The sequence below is a fragment of the Pseudochaenichthys georgianus genome, chromosome 6 (assembly GCF_902827115.2).
Source record: "Pseudochaenichthys georgianus chromosome 6, fPseGeo1.2, whole genome shotgun sequence".
Classification (NCBI taxonomy): domain Eukaryota; kingdom Metazoa; phylum Chordata; class Actinopteri; order Perciformes; family Channichthyidae; genus Pseudochaenichthys; species Pseudochaenichthys georgianus.
The window spans coordinates 19,728,143-19,743,196 of record NC_047508.1 but is presented as its reverse complement, the minus strand read 5'-3'; the positions used below and the strand labels follow the sequence as shown (position 1 = coordinate 19,743,196).

General features: G+C 41.4%; 1 protein-coding gene across 1 annotated transcript; it reads left to right on the top strand.

The window, feature by feature from the left end:
* Window positions 1-3,789: 3,789 nt before the first annotated feature.
* LOC117448463 (immunoglobulin superfamily member 22-like) lies at window positions 3,790-11,945 on the top strand. Its single transcript, XM_034085775.1, is given in 22 exon segments — window positions 3,790-3,826; window positions 4,111-4,147; window positions 4,392-4,513; window positions 4,516-4,561; window positions 4,812-4,888; window positions 4,891-4,925; window positions 5,042-5,094; window positions 5,096-5,172; window positions 5,586-5,628; window positions 5,630-5,687; window positions 6,986-6,998; window positions 7,386-7,537; window positions 8,050-8,176; window positions 8,410-8,608; window positions 8,713-8,805; window positions 9,235-9,380; window positions 9,383-9,425; window positions 9,427-9,512; window positions 9,679-9,710; window positions 9,712-9,775; window positions 11,583-11,713; window positions 11,820-11,945. Coding segments are annotated over 22 exon segments (1,797 nt in total).
* Window positions 11,946-15,054: the final 3,109 nt, after the last annotated feature.

Here is a 15,054-nt window from a genome sequence, read left to right as displayed (position 1 = left end):
TATTTTGACATTTTTATAGATGAAAATTTAACTAAAGAAATAAAGGTAGATTAATCCATATTGAAAATAGGTGTCAGCTGCTACACTAATTATAATAGTTATATTTCTTAATTAATTAAGATAAGATATTACTGTATTGATCCCAATTTGGGAAATGTTTGTGTTGCAGCAGCATAACAAGAAAAACAAAATATAAGTTATTATATATACAAAAGTATGTGAGGGATGGAATATTAAATTGAATATAAATGTAAAATGTGATGTTACGTCCAAGAGAAGCTATGGAGCAGAGCGTTCTCTGCCAGCCAGAGGTGATTTGTTATTAGTTCAATATGTCAAACTGATTTCCCTCAATACAATCTTTAGTTACATGGTGAAACGTTATGCTGCTTGTACTAATTAGACTTATCGTACAAGCCACACAGGTTTTAATAGGATGTATTCATTATCTTTACTTATGTTGCGGTCTTTTCAGAAGCGCCATCTCTAAAACAGCGATACAGTCACTACCCATCATTTACATTTCACCGTGACATGGACAAAAATGTAACGTCAGCTTACCTCATGGCACGAATCCAATCTCCTTTGGAAAACATTGGCCGGGAAACGATAGAACGAGCACGTTTCATGCAAAGATCTGTGGCTGCAACCCGGAGCAAAGCAACAAACCATTGCGTAGCTAACTAGTAGCGCTAGCTTTAGCTGACGTTAGCTAACGAAACGAACTGCCAAGTAAAATTGGAAAACACTGGTAATTAATTAATTCTATAATTTGGAAAACTACGGTGTTAAAACGACAATTTCAAAAATACAGATTCTAATGGTCAGATATAGATATACAGATACTAAAGATAGGCAGGTACTTGCTTTCAAGCAGAACACAGGGGAAAACAAACTTAGCGGGAGTGTTTACGTGTGTAGGCGTAATGACGTACAACGGCCTCGACAATTTCTGTAGTCCTATTCAGCCACTCGGTAACAACCATCGTTTTTCAGACACGTAAACTCTTCAAAAATCACCAGTGGGGTCACTGCTGATGTATCTACTGTCGTAGAACAAAACGTGATTTATCGCTTAAATTTGTGTCAACCACAGACCTTATTTCGAGCTATTTTCCAAAACCCTATGGAGAAAATGCATTGCTTTTTTGACGAAGGAACCGGAAGTGCTAAAAATGCTAACTTACTTCCGGGTTTTACGACGCGTCACTGCGGTTCTCTATTACACGTTTTTTTATGAGACTGGGTTGGCATTAACCTGATCTGTCTGTTATGACATTCATAGGTGACAATGCTGTGTTCAAGGCCAAGGTGCTTTGCTGTCTGACACGATAACGTCTTTTTATGACACCATAAACATTCGGCATACTCAAGGTTTGTCGCTAAAACTGCACAGCTTACAGAGTTCCCCACACCCTCAGTTGAGTCGTTATGCACCCTCATTTGAAAAATGAAAAGTGAAAAAAAAAAAGTGAAAAATATTACATATATAATAATAATAATAATAATAATAATAATAATAATAATAATAATAATAGTAGTAATAATAAGAAGAATAATAATAAGAAGAAGAATTTAGTTGAAATAAAATAAATTGTAATTGTGGTTAAATAACATTGTCTGCTGCATTTATTTGGTCAATTTAAACGGTAAGTAACGTTATTATTATGTCAGGTGTGCGTGACCTGTGCCGCTGCGCGCTCGTCATCTGCAAGGTGCTTACACAGCAGTCAATGATGGACATCAGAAAATTGTTAAAACAACCAGCCCTTATCGCCAGCAGTAACACTGCATCTACTGCAGGTAATAACAGTTCAGATCATGGGGACATTACGTTACCCGCCACCACTATCGTGGACAATAACGCCCGACTCGCCGGCTTTGCCCGCCTCGCCGGCTTTGCCCGCCTCGCCCACGGAGGCGGAGCAGCCGCAGCCGTCTTCGTTGCCCCAAACACCAGCGGCCCGCAAGTGCCAGAGGACCTCGGCAAAACAGAGCCTGCCCAGGTATATTTAAAAAAGTACCCAACTCGCCTGAAGGCTACTCATTTTGCAGCTCATGGTTTCAAAACAGAGATTGGCTGGAATATTCATGTAAGAGGCCATCTTCTGCTATGCATGTAGACATTTCGGTTAAAGTAAGTCAGATACCTTTGTTAGGGAAATAATTGTCCTAGACTCCTAGATATGACGTGCATGACCAACCCTGACGTCTGTTATCTCCTTTAAGGAGATAGGCTGCTTCAGCCATAATGTTGTTGTTTCCATTCTATGACCGGGCAACCCTAGGTCCCAGATGGTTTATTGTTGTGGGTGCACTGGGACGCTTCCTTCTCTGTGTGAAATCTTCGAGGCCATAAGTGTCAGACGCAAGTAACTCAGTGTTCCTAACTGTTTAGGCTATCTTCTCAAATATGTTGATTACTCTCTGCGAAACCAGTTAAATGGGCTAACGAGAGAGAGGCGCTCCAGAATTGACGCGGCAACTCTACCGTGAAGTCAGAAACTCTGGCTCTTGGACTTGTGATGTGAATTCTCCGGCCGAAGCTCCAAATAAACCATCAGTGTTTGACATCAAAGCTCCTGCTCTTGCCGTGTCTCCTTCATGAGTTGGTGACTCCCACTGCATTGCTACACAGAAGTTTCCTCTACAGCCTTCACCACAACTGGCTACAACAACTGGCGCCATGCTCTTATAGGCTACGTGATAAGGGACTGGGAAGGCATGAATCAAGCAAAGAGCACATAGATCCATAGATCTCTTCATTTTGCTCTCAAAGTGCACCAGATTGATGCTTTTAACTTCAATATTTAAAAAAAATCTTCCCGGGGGAGCATGCCCCCGGACGCCCCTAGATGAGGTGAGTACCCCCCTAGAGGGTGTTAGATCCACTCCCCACTTATAAAAATAGCACCCTCTCTAATCTCAGATGCACCCTGAGTCATTTTGTTCTGGAACCGGGCCTGGTTCCCCAGTTATTAAAGGATCTCGCTGACACTTGAAATCAAACCAAGGAGTTTGATTTAACACAACAATGGTCCCGATACAGAAATAATGTTTGTGTTGAACACCCATCTATATTGAGTCTCTTTAGTTTTCCTCCCTTGTGTAGTTTGATATGACTTTGCAATATGTTATATTAAACAAGTACCTTTGTAAATTAGTCAAATCAATGTTTGTATTATTTCAGTCATTTAACACGATAAATAGTTGCATATATCAAACTTGTTTCTGGTTGCTTCATTGATGGCATATGACCTAAAACAAAATTATTTAATATTGGACAAATCCATTACATCTGTCCAAATCTGATAATCACTTATCTAAAAATAAATCTATGAATGGAGCTCAATTATATTCTATTACCTAAAAGCAATTCGATTAACAACTCCACAAGTAAATCTTATTGCGTTTCCCAAATACTGTGGCTAATTTTTTTTAAAGGTGTTTGACCACACCACACTCCTGTAAGTGCAGAAGCTCTATGCAGCCTTTCATTAATCCGAGGGGCTCTGCCATCTTGGTTCTGTCAATTTAGACGGCACACCATGCATCATGAGGAAAAGTAGGGAGAAAGAAAAAAAACTCTGATCCCTTTATCTATAACCACTCTGGAGTGGATTTAGCACTTTCTCTGTACCAGTCTCGGAGCTTAAGTGAAGCTTAAATAGCTATTATAAAGCAATTAACTTGTGGGTGCTGACATATGCATCTCCCCTTGCCATCTGTTTATCTGGTGAGGGATGACTGTTAAGTTGAGGCGCTAAATGTTTACTGGGTATTCCCAGCATGGCACTGCCTCCTTCTGCGCCTCAGAAGTACTGCAGTGGGATTTAATGTGACCAGACAATGCAAGGACAGTATGACAGTTTTAGTTCCTGCAGTGAGCAACAAGCAAGCAATTTTCATTTAATTGATGTCACCTGTATGCAATGAATTCCAGATAAAAAAACCTGACCCTGGAAGATGCTGTTGCCTCCAAAAGCACGGAGAAGCCCCTTATTCTGTATTCTCATTGTTACAGAAAGTGAGTTTATCATGCACTCTTTTTAGTCCTGATATATTTATGTGTCTTCAGCTCAGGTTAAGATGCTCTGTTTTTCATTCCAGATCTAGCGCTGGCCTTCAAAAAGATGCTGAAGAAGTGGTAGGAACACAAGCCTGCTGTATAATACTAGCCCTGACACTCCTAAAACATGGTGTGGGGGGCCTTTTTCTCATCCACCCATAGATCTTTTTTTGTGCATGCATCCATAGATATCTTCAGCATGAGATCTAAAGAGGAGCAATGTGTACCATTGTCTGCCTGCAGGGGCAGATGCTCCTGAGCTATCATTGCACCAATTCATAGCGTTAGACACACAGTACATGGCATACAAACACTGGCACAGTAATGTGGGGAAGAGGGAGGAGAAGTGGCCCCCTATAGAGGAGGAGATGCTGAAGATCCTGGCTAGAAACGACAAAAAGGACGACGAGAGGATCTGCACCGAGCACAGCTTCACCGACTTCAGAGCATCCTCAAGAAGCTGAAGGAGATGAAGAAGAAAGTGGAGGTGGATGTATAGGCCTGTCATACAGAGAGCTTGTCTGGTACCGCAGGATCACATATAAGGAAGAAAAGGAGTGGGATGTAAAACAGCTAAAAATAGAGAAGAACAGAAAAGGGGGAAGAAAAGTTTAATGTCGCACAGGAATGGCAACAAAGGTTTGTCGCATAGCAACACCAAAGTCAACTTATGTGAAGAATGAGAGGGGGGTGACATTTTTGTGGTGTGCCTGAAAAAAAAAGTTTGATTATTTATTTTCCTGATGGTAGGTGTGCTGAAGCCCCTTGAGGACATCACTGCCAAAGCTGACACCAACATCGTCTTTGACACCATCCTGAAACTAAAGATCCAAACATCAGGATGCAGTGGTTTCTGGTGAAGAACTGACGTGCGGGCATGTTTTGAATAACATTTCTATGTACAAAAGTGTTTGTTCTATCCCCAAAAATATGCGAGTCCCCTTTCATCTTGGCATTTTGTTTACGATTCAGGGCGCAGAGCTGCTGCGGATCCAGTACTCTCATGGGAAATAGGAAGTGAAACAGCCTGAGCCTCAGTGACACGCGCACCTACACTCTGCAGGTTGCAGACAAGAGACTGTCAGCCAAACTTAACGTCATAGGCAAGTACAGAATGAGACTCAAGTCTTTCCAACTCCTCGTAACTCAGAGAGACAAGGTCATCATTGACTAATGATGTTTTCTCTCTTTGTTTAACAGATAGGAACATGTGTTATTCAAGCATAATGCCCATACGATGTTTTTGTACATTTATTTTCACTTATTTGTCTTGTCTCATCCCTCATCCCATTTACAGGACATTATGTAGCATAAACCATCAGTCAGAGATGGCTTTCTCTCTTAAGGGATTTTTTTTGTTGTCGCATTTTTCAAGCAAATATTGCCAGACATCTTTTGTAGTTTACAAATCCTACTATTTGGCATGGCTTCCTCCCTAGTGAAGTGTTAACAAGATTAAGTATACACTTTAAATCATGTGATGAGGATGTCTTTTTCTCCCGTGTCTGTCCTTCAGATGAACCTCTGAAATTCCTGTCTGACTTAAATCCCAAAAAGGTAACAGACTGCCATGTTCGAAGTCCGCCTCTCTCAGACGGATTCACCTCTAATCTGGAAGGTTTGTACGTGACCCAGAAATAAATTGTTCCAAAAGCATGATATATTTGCTATATTTCTAGGAGTTTTTGACATCTAGAAAATCAAAATAACACACAAATGTACTGACAACATTATAGCAAATCGTGAACACAAGGGAAATACATGACTGAAAAGGAATATAAATCAAATCAAATCAAGTTTTATTTATATAGCACATTTATAAACGATTTTTGGTCGAGCCAAAGTGCTGTACATAAAATAAAAATAGCCTACAGTAGAGACACTTTACAGCAAATACAACAGCACAGATTGTTCAGAATATCATGAAAAATGGGAGCAAAAACAAAAGTGTTGCGTTTATATTTTTGTTCAGTGTCTATTGAAAAAAATAAAATAAAAATTCTATACATTTTTAATTTTTTTGCATGGGCCCCTGGACGGCTGTGGGCCCTGGTGCAATGCACCGGCTGCACCGTCGATAGTTACGCCACTGCTCTCAGTGTTTAGATAGTTAACTTTAGTCTCGTTATCTCAGTGGGTCTCAAATGGTTTGTTTTAAAAGGGGAGTGATTTGTAAAATATCTATAAAGAAATAGAAAATCTGTGTACAGTTCTGTTTCATATGGGTGTTGTTGAGAGATGTGTCCATAGATCTCTTAATGTTGCTCTCAAAGTGCACCAGATTGATGCTTTTAACTTCAATATTTTAAAAAAATCTTCCCGGGGGAGCATGCCCCTGGACCCCACTAGAGGAGGTGAGGTCCCTCCTAGAGGAGGTGAGGTCCACCCCTCACTTGTAAAAATAGCACTTTACCCCTGCTTATGCTGTGAGCTGATTATCGAGCCTTCATTGTAACAGTCGCGGGTACAGTGTGTGTGCGTGTGGGGAGTGTTGCAGTAGAAAATTCAACTGTAGCGCTGGTGCATTAATGGGAAACCCTTAATGTTTGAGCACCCTCTATGAAACGTCAAGCTACCCCACAGCACCCCTTAGAGAAAATCTCTGGCGCCGCCACTGCTTCAGACTCGGTGGAGATGAGCAGTTACTGCCTTGGATTCGTCCCCTGAGATCAGAGGCATGGTTTCTTCATAGCTGTGCTTAACGAGTTCATCTTCCCTGTGTCGTCCAAATGAAGACGTATGGATAGCATAATAAATCCTCTCTCCTAGTGATGAGTTGAAAGTCCAAGCAAATCCCTCCTCACAACAAGCTCATTTATTATGCCTGTGTCTAACAAGATGCTTACTTGCCTAAGGTGCAAGCTGGAGCATGTAAATATCTTCACAAGGACATGTGGCTGTCCTCTGGGGTTGCAGGAACAGAAGCATAGTAATTGAGGTTGAGTTAATTAAGGTTATTCATGAGAAGACTGTATATCTCTTATTATGTAACTATAAGTCGCGTAAGCTGCTGCATTTTTTTTAGACTGAATATAAAAGAAGAAACCTAAAAAGGTTACAAAATTCAAGTTTGTTCACCTTATAATCTTGATTTCCCTTTTTTGTTGTTGTAATGAAACTTCTTTTGCGTGTATTTCAAGTAAAGAAAAGACCAAACATTTTCAAAAGGTCCAAAAACTTAGAGTGACTTATTGTTTTGTTCTTACTGAACTTTTAACCTAGGGGTTCCTATCAAGCGCAATCTTCATGCACGAGGGGATTTATTTCCATCTTTTTTTCATTAAGTTCTAATATTTGAACATGAGTTATAAATAAGAAATTAACAATGCTGTTTTCTCTGTGCCAGAGCGCTTTGCCTCAGTGAAGAGCAGTATGTCAGATGCTCAGTGTCCTACAGGCTCCCCTGCAGAGCTGTGCGTCAAACTTATTTTTTTAAACTGGCATTTAAAAATGTCAAGCATACATAGTGTTTTATCTACTGTCGGCCCACTGCCTTGAACATACTGAAATAGTTCAACAGATGGATTGCCATGAAAATTTGACGTAATACATTTGTGTTACAATGACAATTAATCCTAATGGTTTTAGTGATCCCCTGATCTTTACTGTCTTTGGCCACCAAGACGATTCTAGGTTTCTGAGAAATAGCAACAATAATGGGATGAACTGATGTATGTGCATGACATTAGGTAAAGACATCCATGCTGCCGAGAGGTTGAAAATGAGGTTGTTAACATCAGCACAAGCAGGCAGTACAGCCTTGCAGAGCAACAGCATTAATGTGCATTCTTGGTTGTGTTAAAGTGATACCCATGGCATATTCACACAACTTAAAACAACTTTGATATTGCACCTATTTATTCAAGTCATTCGCAGAAGAAGTTTAACGTTGTGTGAGTCAATGTCTGTTACCAAAACAGCTTTCATCATTTTTCTTAAACATAATATGCGTATCACATTTGACAGATTTCTGAGCTGAGGGGGTCCTTGTAGTCAAACAGGGAGCCGTCCACAGGCTGATCTTCTCTGATGTGACTGACGCTCATGAGGGCAAATACACTTTCAGAGCCAAGGGGGCTGAGAGCGAGGCTGTACCCACTATTGTAGGTTTGTATTACAATGTTGTATTTGAGTATGTATTCACAGATGGGGGAAACATACAAAGTGTTTAATACTTCAATTGAGTATATTTTTTGATACTACCACTAGGAGTCACTAAAGTCAGTCATTTTCAAATCCTTCAGACTAATGCTACTAAACCTATACTGAAAGGCAATAAACCTACATTTACAATTGAAACATATAATGGTTTCACAATCTTTAATGACTCTATTTTCCAGATCCTCCGGAAATTGATTCCTCTGTGCTGGAAGCTCAACCTGTGACTTTGAAGGCAAGCCAGACCGCCTCTATTAAGATCCTCTTTAAGGGCAAACCCCCTCCCAAGGTCACCTGGTACAAGGAAGGTGTGGAGGTCATGGAGGATGAGAGGACTGAGGTGGAGAGGACGGCTGACGGCACCATGCTGGTGCTCAGCAGGTGGGTGAGGCGTCATCCACTCAGATATTTAATGATCTTTTCAAAAGGTCACACACAAATTCAAATATAATTAAACTTCTGCTCTAACTCTTGCTGTTTACTAGATGTGTGCGAGAAGACAGTGGAGCAATTATGCTCTGTCTAAAGAGCGACTGTAGCAGTGCAGTGGCCAACCTGCACCTCAATGTGATTGGTAGGTGAAAACACATGTTTGACAAACAAAAAGTTTCATTCAACGCAGATTTTAAATATTTAATATTTTACTCTCAAAAGGACTATTTGTATATACATTTTTCATCCCTCGTAAACTTAAATTCTTTGTAATTCTCACATGCGTTTACTGTAGTCACATTTTAAGAAAAAGAGGAAATCCTTTATGAATTAAAATATATGAGGGCCATGTTTAACCATCGTAAAACACTATCAAAATACTTAAGCATAAATAGTGTCGGGCTAGGGAATGGTTGACCCAATCATTTATTTTATTTTAGAGGCTAAAAATAGCAAAAAAACGGGAAAAAAATCAAGAATTTGAGGTTATACAGGATGAGTACTTGATATACAAATGCTAATTTTATGGTAACGTATTCCTTAAAAGCATTTTCTCATTGAAAAAGATTACACAGACCTAAGTCTCCTCAAGGGAAAGTGGAATTTCTTGAACTATCAAGAAAGTGTAACAAGATGAGGTGGAAAACCCTGCGGTACAATGGAGGTAAGCAAGTGACCAGCTTTGTGATTGAACGGAGCGTGGCTGGTAAGAATTTCCGGACCCTGTTGGTGAAGTAGACAGCAGGGCCACCATCTTCCCAGATAACCTACCAGTACCGCTTCAGGGCCGTGAAGGTGGAGGGAATGAGCGACCCTCTGGAGACAGAGGAGGTGCACGCTGGAGAACCTGTAGGTGAGAGCTAATTATAAGTACAATATATATTATTATTTATAAAATGGCATTGTCAGAATCATCTCTCGAAACATTGAAGAAACTGTGCAAAGTAAGATAGAGGGAAGACTAGTAATCACCATCATTGTTCTTATCATTTTAACCTTCATTCGTATTATCACCACAGCCATTAAAATGATCATTTCATCTTTAAACTCACCTTCTTTACCAGCTTCCTTTTTCCATATCTCCTAGTTCACTCGTGTTTTACCCAGAGCCCCCAGGCAAAGCATCCCAGCCCCAGGCTAAGCCTGATATATGAACAAACCCCTCTGATAAATCCTTAAGAATATAGATCGAAATAAAAATGTAATGGCCTTGCTACTAAAGAAGATAGTTGAAAATGAAATTGAGACTCTATCTAATGCTAACTTGAACTGAATACCGATAATAGTATAACATGCATGTTTTTGGCTGAATTGTCCTCCTTTTCTTCACTTCTTTTTTGTCTCTTTGTATTTGGTGTCTTACAGATGACAAAGGTCTGTTTGAGAGCCTGACCAAGCAGGCAAACAAAGAGAAGTTGATTTTGTAAGAAGTCTGCTTCAGATTTCGCCACTAGATCCACTTTAATTGGCCACTGACTTTATGCTGCATGCTCTGTAGCCACTAACTGACTTTAGCTGTGGTTAGTCTTTAATAGATTAGAAATCTATAGATCAGATAGAACATTAGTTTATTATTATTAGTTTATCTTCCAACTTGCTTTGACCCAATTTTTCCAGTGTTAATAATGCAACAAATGGGCACTAGATGTCATGCTCGCTCCCTTTCTTGTGAAGGCATTCTGCCCCAGGAGCAGATTAGTGTTTGGTGTGTTGAAGGGATTTTAACTCAATAGTCAGCTCACTCAAAACGTCAAAAGTCATCCTTTCTCTCTAAATCACAAACGCTTTCCTCGATATAAAAGTCTACGTTTATCTTTTCCTCAAGGGTTCACAGTTTTAGCCCAAATACAGTTGTTTTACAAGGCGTGGTGTACAAGGCCACATTCCATGTCATCAGATGTGTCCGTCCTATATATCGCAGTGTATAATTTTCCCACAGGCACTTTGAGTCTGAGGTGGGTGTGAGAACCCAATCATGCAACCATCTCAAATCCTACTTCAAGTTCCCTTAGGTGTCCTAATGGTTTGTTAACATGCATAACATTACAAAGCCCTGAGTTTGAATCTAGTCTACAACTTCTATCAGGCCTCGTCTTTTCTTCCCTGAAGAATTCCACTATGGACGATTGAGTAAATAACACATAAATGCATTCTAATATATTTCAGAAAAACATAGAATTGATTTAATCCTAAACCAATAACTTGCCACTGTGCATATAATGTTGCCAAAAAGACAGTGTCATTTATTTTATTGGCTCTGTCTAGACCAGAGGTGTCCAAACTACGGCCCGCGGACCATTTTGAATCGGCCCTCAGCAGATTGTAAAAGTATAGTGGAATATGGCCCACAAATGAAACTTGTGCTTGTCTTATATTGTACTTCTTAAATATAAATGTAAACATATATTACACAGTAGAATTCATGTGTTAATAAGAACACTTTTCAAATAAATTCAGTCAATTCAAGTTGGAAACATTTTCAAACACATCTTAGTTGATAAGAAAAAAGCCTAATGACTTATTTACATAACAAGCTTGATATACACCCTTCATATTTCTCCTTATTATAATCAATCTGAGGCTTCTGTTTTAAGGGATGAGCTGCCAACACTCACAAGCATATACATTTGATTGATTTGGCTAACTTATAACTGAACTTATGAGGCAATATACCTCTAGTGAGTGACCCAGCCCTTAGTATATTTTTTCTGTATGTGGCCCTCTGTGAAAAAAGTTTAGACACCCCTGGTCTTGGCCATTAAAATAAAACAATGAGAGTGAGGTGCTAAGTAGCTCTAGGCCTTTTTAAAAATCCCATTAATAATGTTATGTGACAGGAAGCAACTGGAACATTTTAAATAAATGATGTAAGTTATGATTCGAATAAATGCAGTAAGGCTCTCATGCATTCAATGGGATAAAGATATCAAATTCTCGACCTCGCTCATTCCTGCCACCCTGGCTGCAGCCCTGTATGACATCAGTGATGGCTCTCAAGGTAAAGAGGCCTCTGTATGGGCGTTGTCTCTGAGCGGTCTGCTGCTCCTCCAGAGAGTGAGTGGGATCCGGTAAGGAGCTGCCAAACACACACAGAGAGGTTGAAACCCCTCTCCAGCCTGACGTCACTGTGCTGGCTCACACAAACTCCATTTCTATACAGAGACCAGGGGACTTCCAGGGTCCGGCTGCCAGTTCCAAATCAAGGCACCAACCTACGTCACCTTCCTCTTCCTCACTGCTCGGCTACGACACAATAAGGTTGAAGGAGTTTGAGCTGAAGGCCTGAATAGAAAGAAACTAATGGCGAAAGAGAATCTCAGATCATTCTTCTGCCTTTTTATTATGTTGCATTTGTATAACTAATTCAATAGATTAATGATGAAATGGTTTTCCAAATAGGAACTTGAATGAGGAAATATTTTACAACACTTGAATATTTCTGCTTCAGTTTGTGTTATTTGAGTGTGCAACTCGATTTTGACAGGATAATAACTGGTGACTTCTAGAATTGTGTGAGTAACATTCTGTTTTTAGACTTCTCTGTTTCAGTGTGTGTACTCTGTATAAATGCTCTGTAGTTGATCTGATTGAAATTGTGATTTTAAATCTCAAAACCGCTACAGTATCTGTCAGGCAGAAACTTGGGATAAGTAATTTGACTGAAACCTTAAAACTGAACTAACTGACTGCTAGGGTTAACTTTGATTTAAACATTTGTAGAATACTAAGAGCTTTATTGAGTAGGTGTAACTGTATTAAGGGTTAAACTCATAACTTTATAACTTAGGGTTTAATGTAATTGTAAAACCATTGGGCCACTGAAAAGACAATAACAACTCAGGAGGGAGCCAGTCTAGATTTCCTTTTGAGGGCCACCAGCCGCAGAGCAGCTGTGAGCAGCTCCTTTCCTTCTCCCATACACCCAGACCCACTGGCAGAGGAGGTGGCACTGGTCTCCTGCTCTCTCCCAACTGGAGCTTTTCCCTCTTCAAGCTACCTAACTTCACTCCTTCCACCTTTGAATTCCATTCCGTCACAGTAACCCATCCTATACAATTAAACATTGTTGTTCTCTACCGTCCACCAGGCGCCTTGGGGGACTTCTTGGAGGAATTAGATAATCTCCTCTCACACATCCCTGAAACTGGCCCTCCCGCTGTACTTCTCGGAGACCTCAACCTCTCACGACTCTCTCTGTCCTCTCACATCTCGGCAGGCTCGTCAGTCCCCTTCTGCTCCCTGGCTAAATGACGCACTGCGTGCTAATAGAACCATCCTTCGGGCAGCAGAGCGGAACCGGTGGAAATCCAAACACCATGACGACCTCCTAACCTATCAGGCTCTCCTATCCTCTTTCTCTGCTTCGATCTCTCAGGCAAAAAGCACTTTCTTTCAAGATAAGATCCAATCTTCCTTTTCCAATCCCAAAAAACTATTTTCCATCTTCTCCACCCTCTTGGACCCCCCCAAAGCCCCTTCCCCCTGCTCCCTTCTGTCAAGCGACTTTGTTAACCACTTTGAAAAAAAGGTTGATGATATTCGCTCTTCTTTTTCTGACTCACCTTTACTCACCGCTGGGTCAGCAGACCCTCCTTTCACCCACACACTAACCTCCTTTTCCCTTCTCTCTCCAAGTGAGGTTCTTACCCTCATTACCTCTGCCCGCCCTACCACCTGTCCTCTGGACCCTATCCCTTCAAACCTCCTTCAGACTATCGCTCCTGATATTCTACCGTTTCTCACCCATTTCATCAACACTTCTCTAACTTCTGGTCACTTTCCAAACAGTCTCAAGGAGGCGAGAGTAAACCCTCTCCTAAAGAAACCCACTCTCAACCCGTCTGATGTTATAAACGACAGGCCTGTCTCTCTCCTCCCGTTCCTGTCTAAAACACTTGAACGCGCTGTCTTTAAACAACTCTCCTGTTATCTCCATCAGAACAACCTTCTGGATCCGCACCAGTCTGGTTTCAAGGCAGGTCACTCCACAGAAACTGCCCTCCTTGTTGTCACTGAGGAACTGCACACTGCTAAAGCAGCCTCCCTCTCCTCTGTCATCATCCTTCTGGACCTGTCTGCTGCATTCGACACGGTGAATCATCAGATCCTCCTTCGCACTCTCCAAGAACTTGGAGTTTCAGGCTCTGCACTTTCCCTCATCACCTCATACCTCAAAGACCGCACCTACAGGGTTACTTGGAGAGGGTCGGAGTCCGACCCTTGTCAATTAACTACAGGGGTCCCTCAGGGCTTTGTTCTTGGTCCCCTCCTCTTCTCCTTGTACACAAACTCGCTCGGATCTGTCATTAGCCTGCATGGTTTTTCATACCACTGCTACGCTGACGACACCCAATTAATCCTGTCCTTTCCCCGCTCAGAGACCCAGGTCGTCGCACGCATCTCTGCTTGTCTAGCTGACATCTCTCAGTGGATGTCTGCTCACCACCTCAAGCTCAACCTTGACAAGACTGAACTGCTTTTCCTTCCGGGAAAATATTGTCCCACTCTTGACCTAACAATCAACATCGGCACCTCTATTGTTTCCCCGACTCAGACTGCAAGGAAACTGGGTGTGACCCTGGATAACAACCTGTCCTTCACTGCAAACATAGCTGCTACAACCCGTTGCTGCAGATACACGCTTTACAACATCAGGAGGATACGTCCCCAGCTGACCCAGAAAGCGACGCAGGTTCTGGTCCAGACTCTTGTCATCTCACGCCTAGACTACTGCAACTCCCTCCTGGCTGGTCTACCTGCATGTGCCATCCGACCTCTGCAGCTCATCCAGTCTTCAACCTTCCTAAATTCTCCCACGCCACGCCGCTCCTCCGCTGCCTTCACTGGCTTCCGGTAACTGCTAGAATCCACTTCAAGACAATGGTACTTGCTTACCATGCTGCGAATGGATCTGGCCCTTCCTACATCCAGGACATGGTTAAACCGTACACCCCAGCACGTGCACTCTGCACTCTGCACCCGCACTGCGAGGGGGACCCAAGTTCCCATCAGCAAAAACACGTGGGTTTGCTATCCTGGCTCCAAAATGGTGGAATGAGCTCTCCATTGACATCAGGACAGCAGAAAGCTTACACACCTTCCGGCGCAGACTGAAAACTCATCTCTTTCGACTCCACTTCGAGCGATAGAACTATTAACAAAGTACTTATATACTAAAGGACTGGTTTATCTAAAGCTAGTTGAGTAGCACTTGAAATGTTTTTGCTCTATGAAACCTGATGTACTTATATGATTCTGTTTTCTTCAAGTTTGTATTTTGTTGGTCGAACGCACTTATTGTAAGTCGCTTTGGATAAATGCGTCAGCTAAATGCAATGTAATATAATGTAAAAGGACATGTCACCCTGCTGGTTTTATTAAGGCCATTACAGACA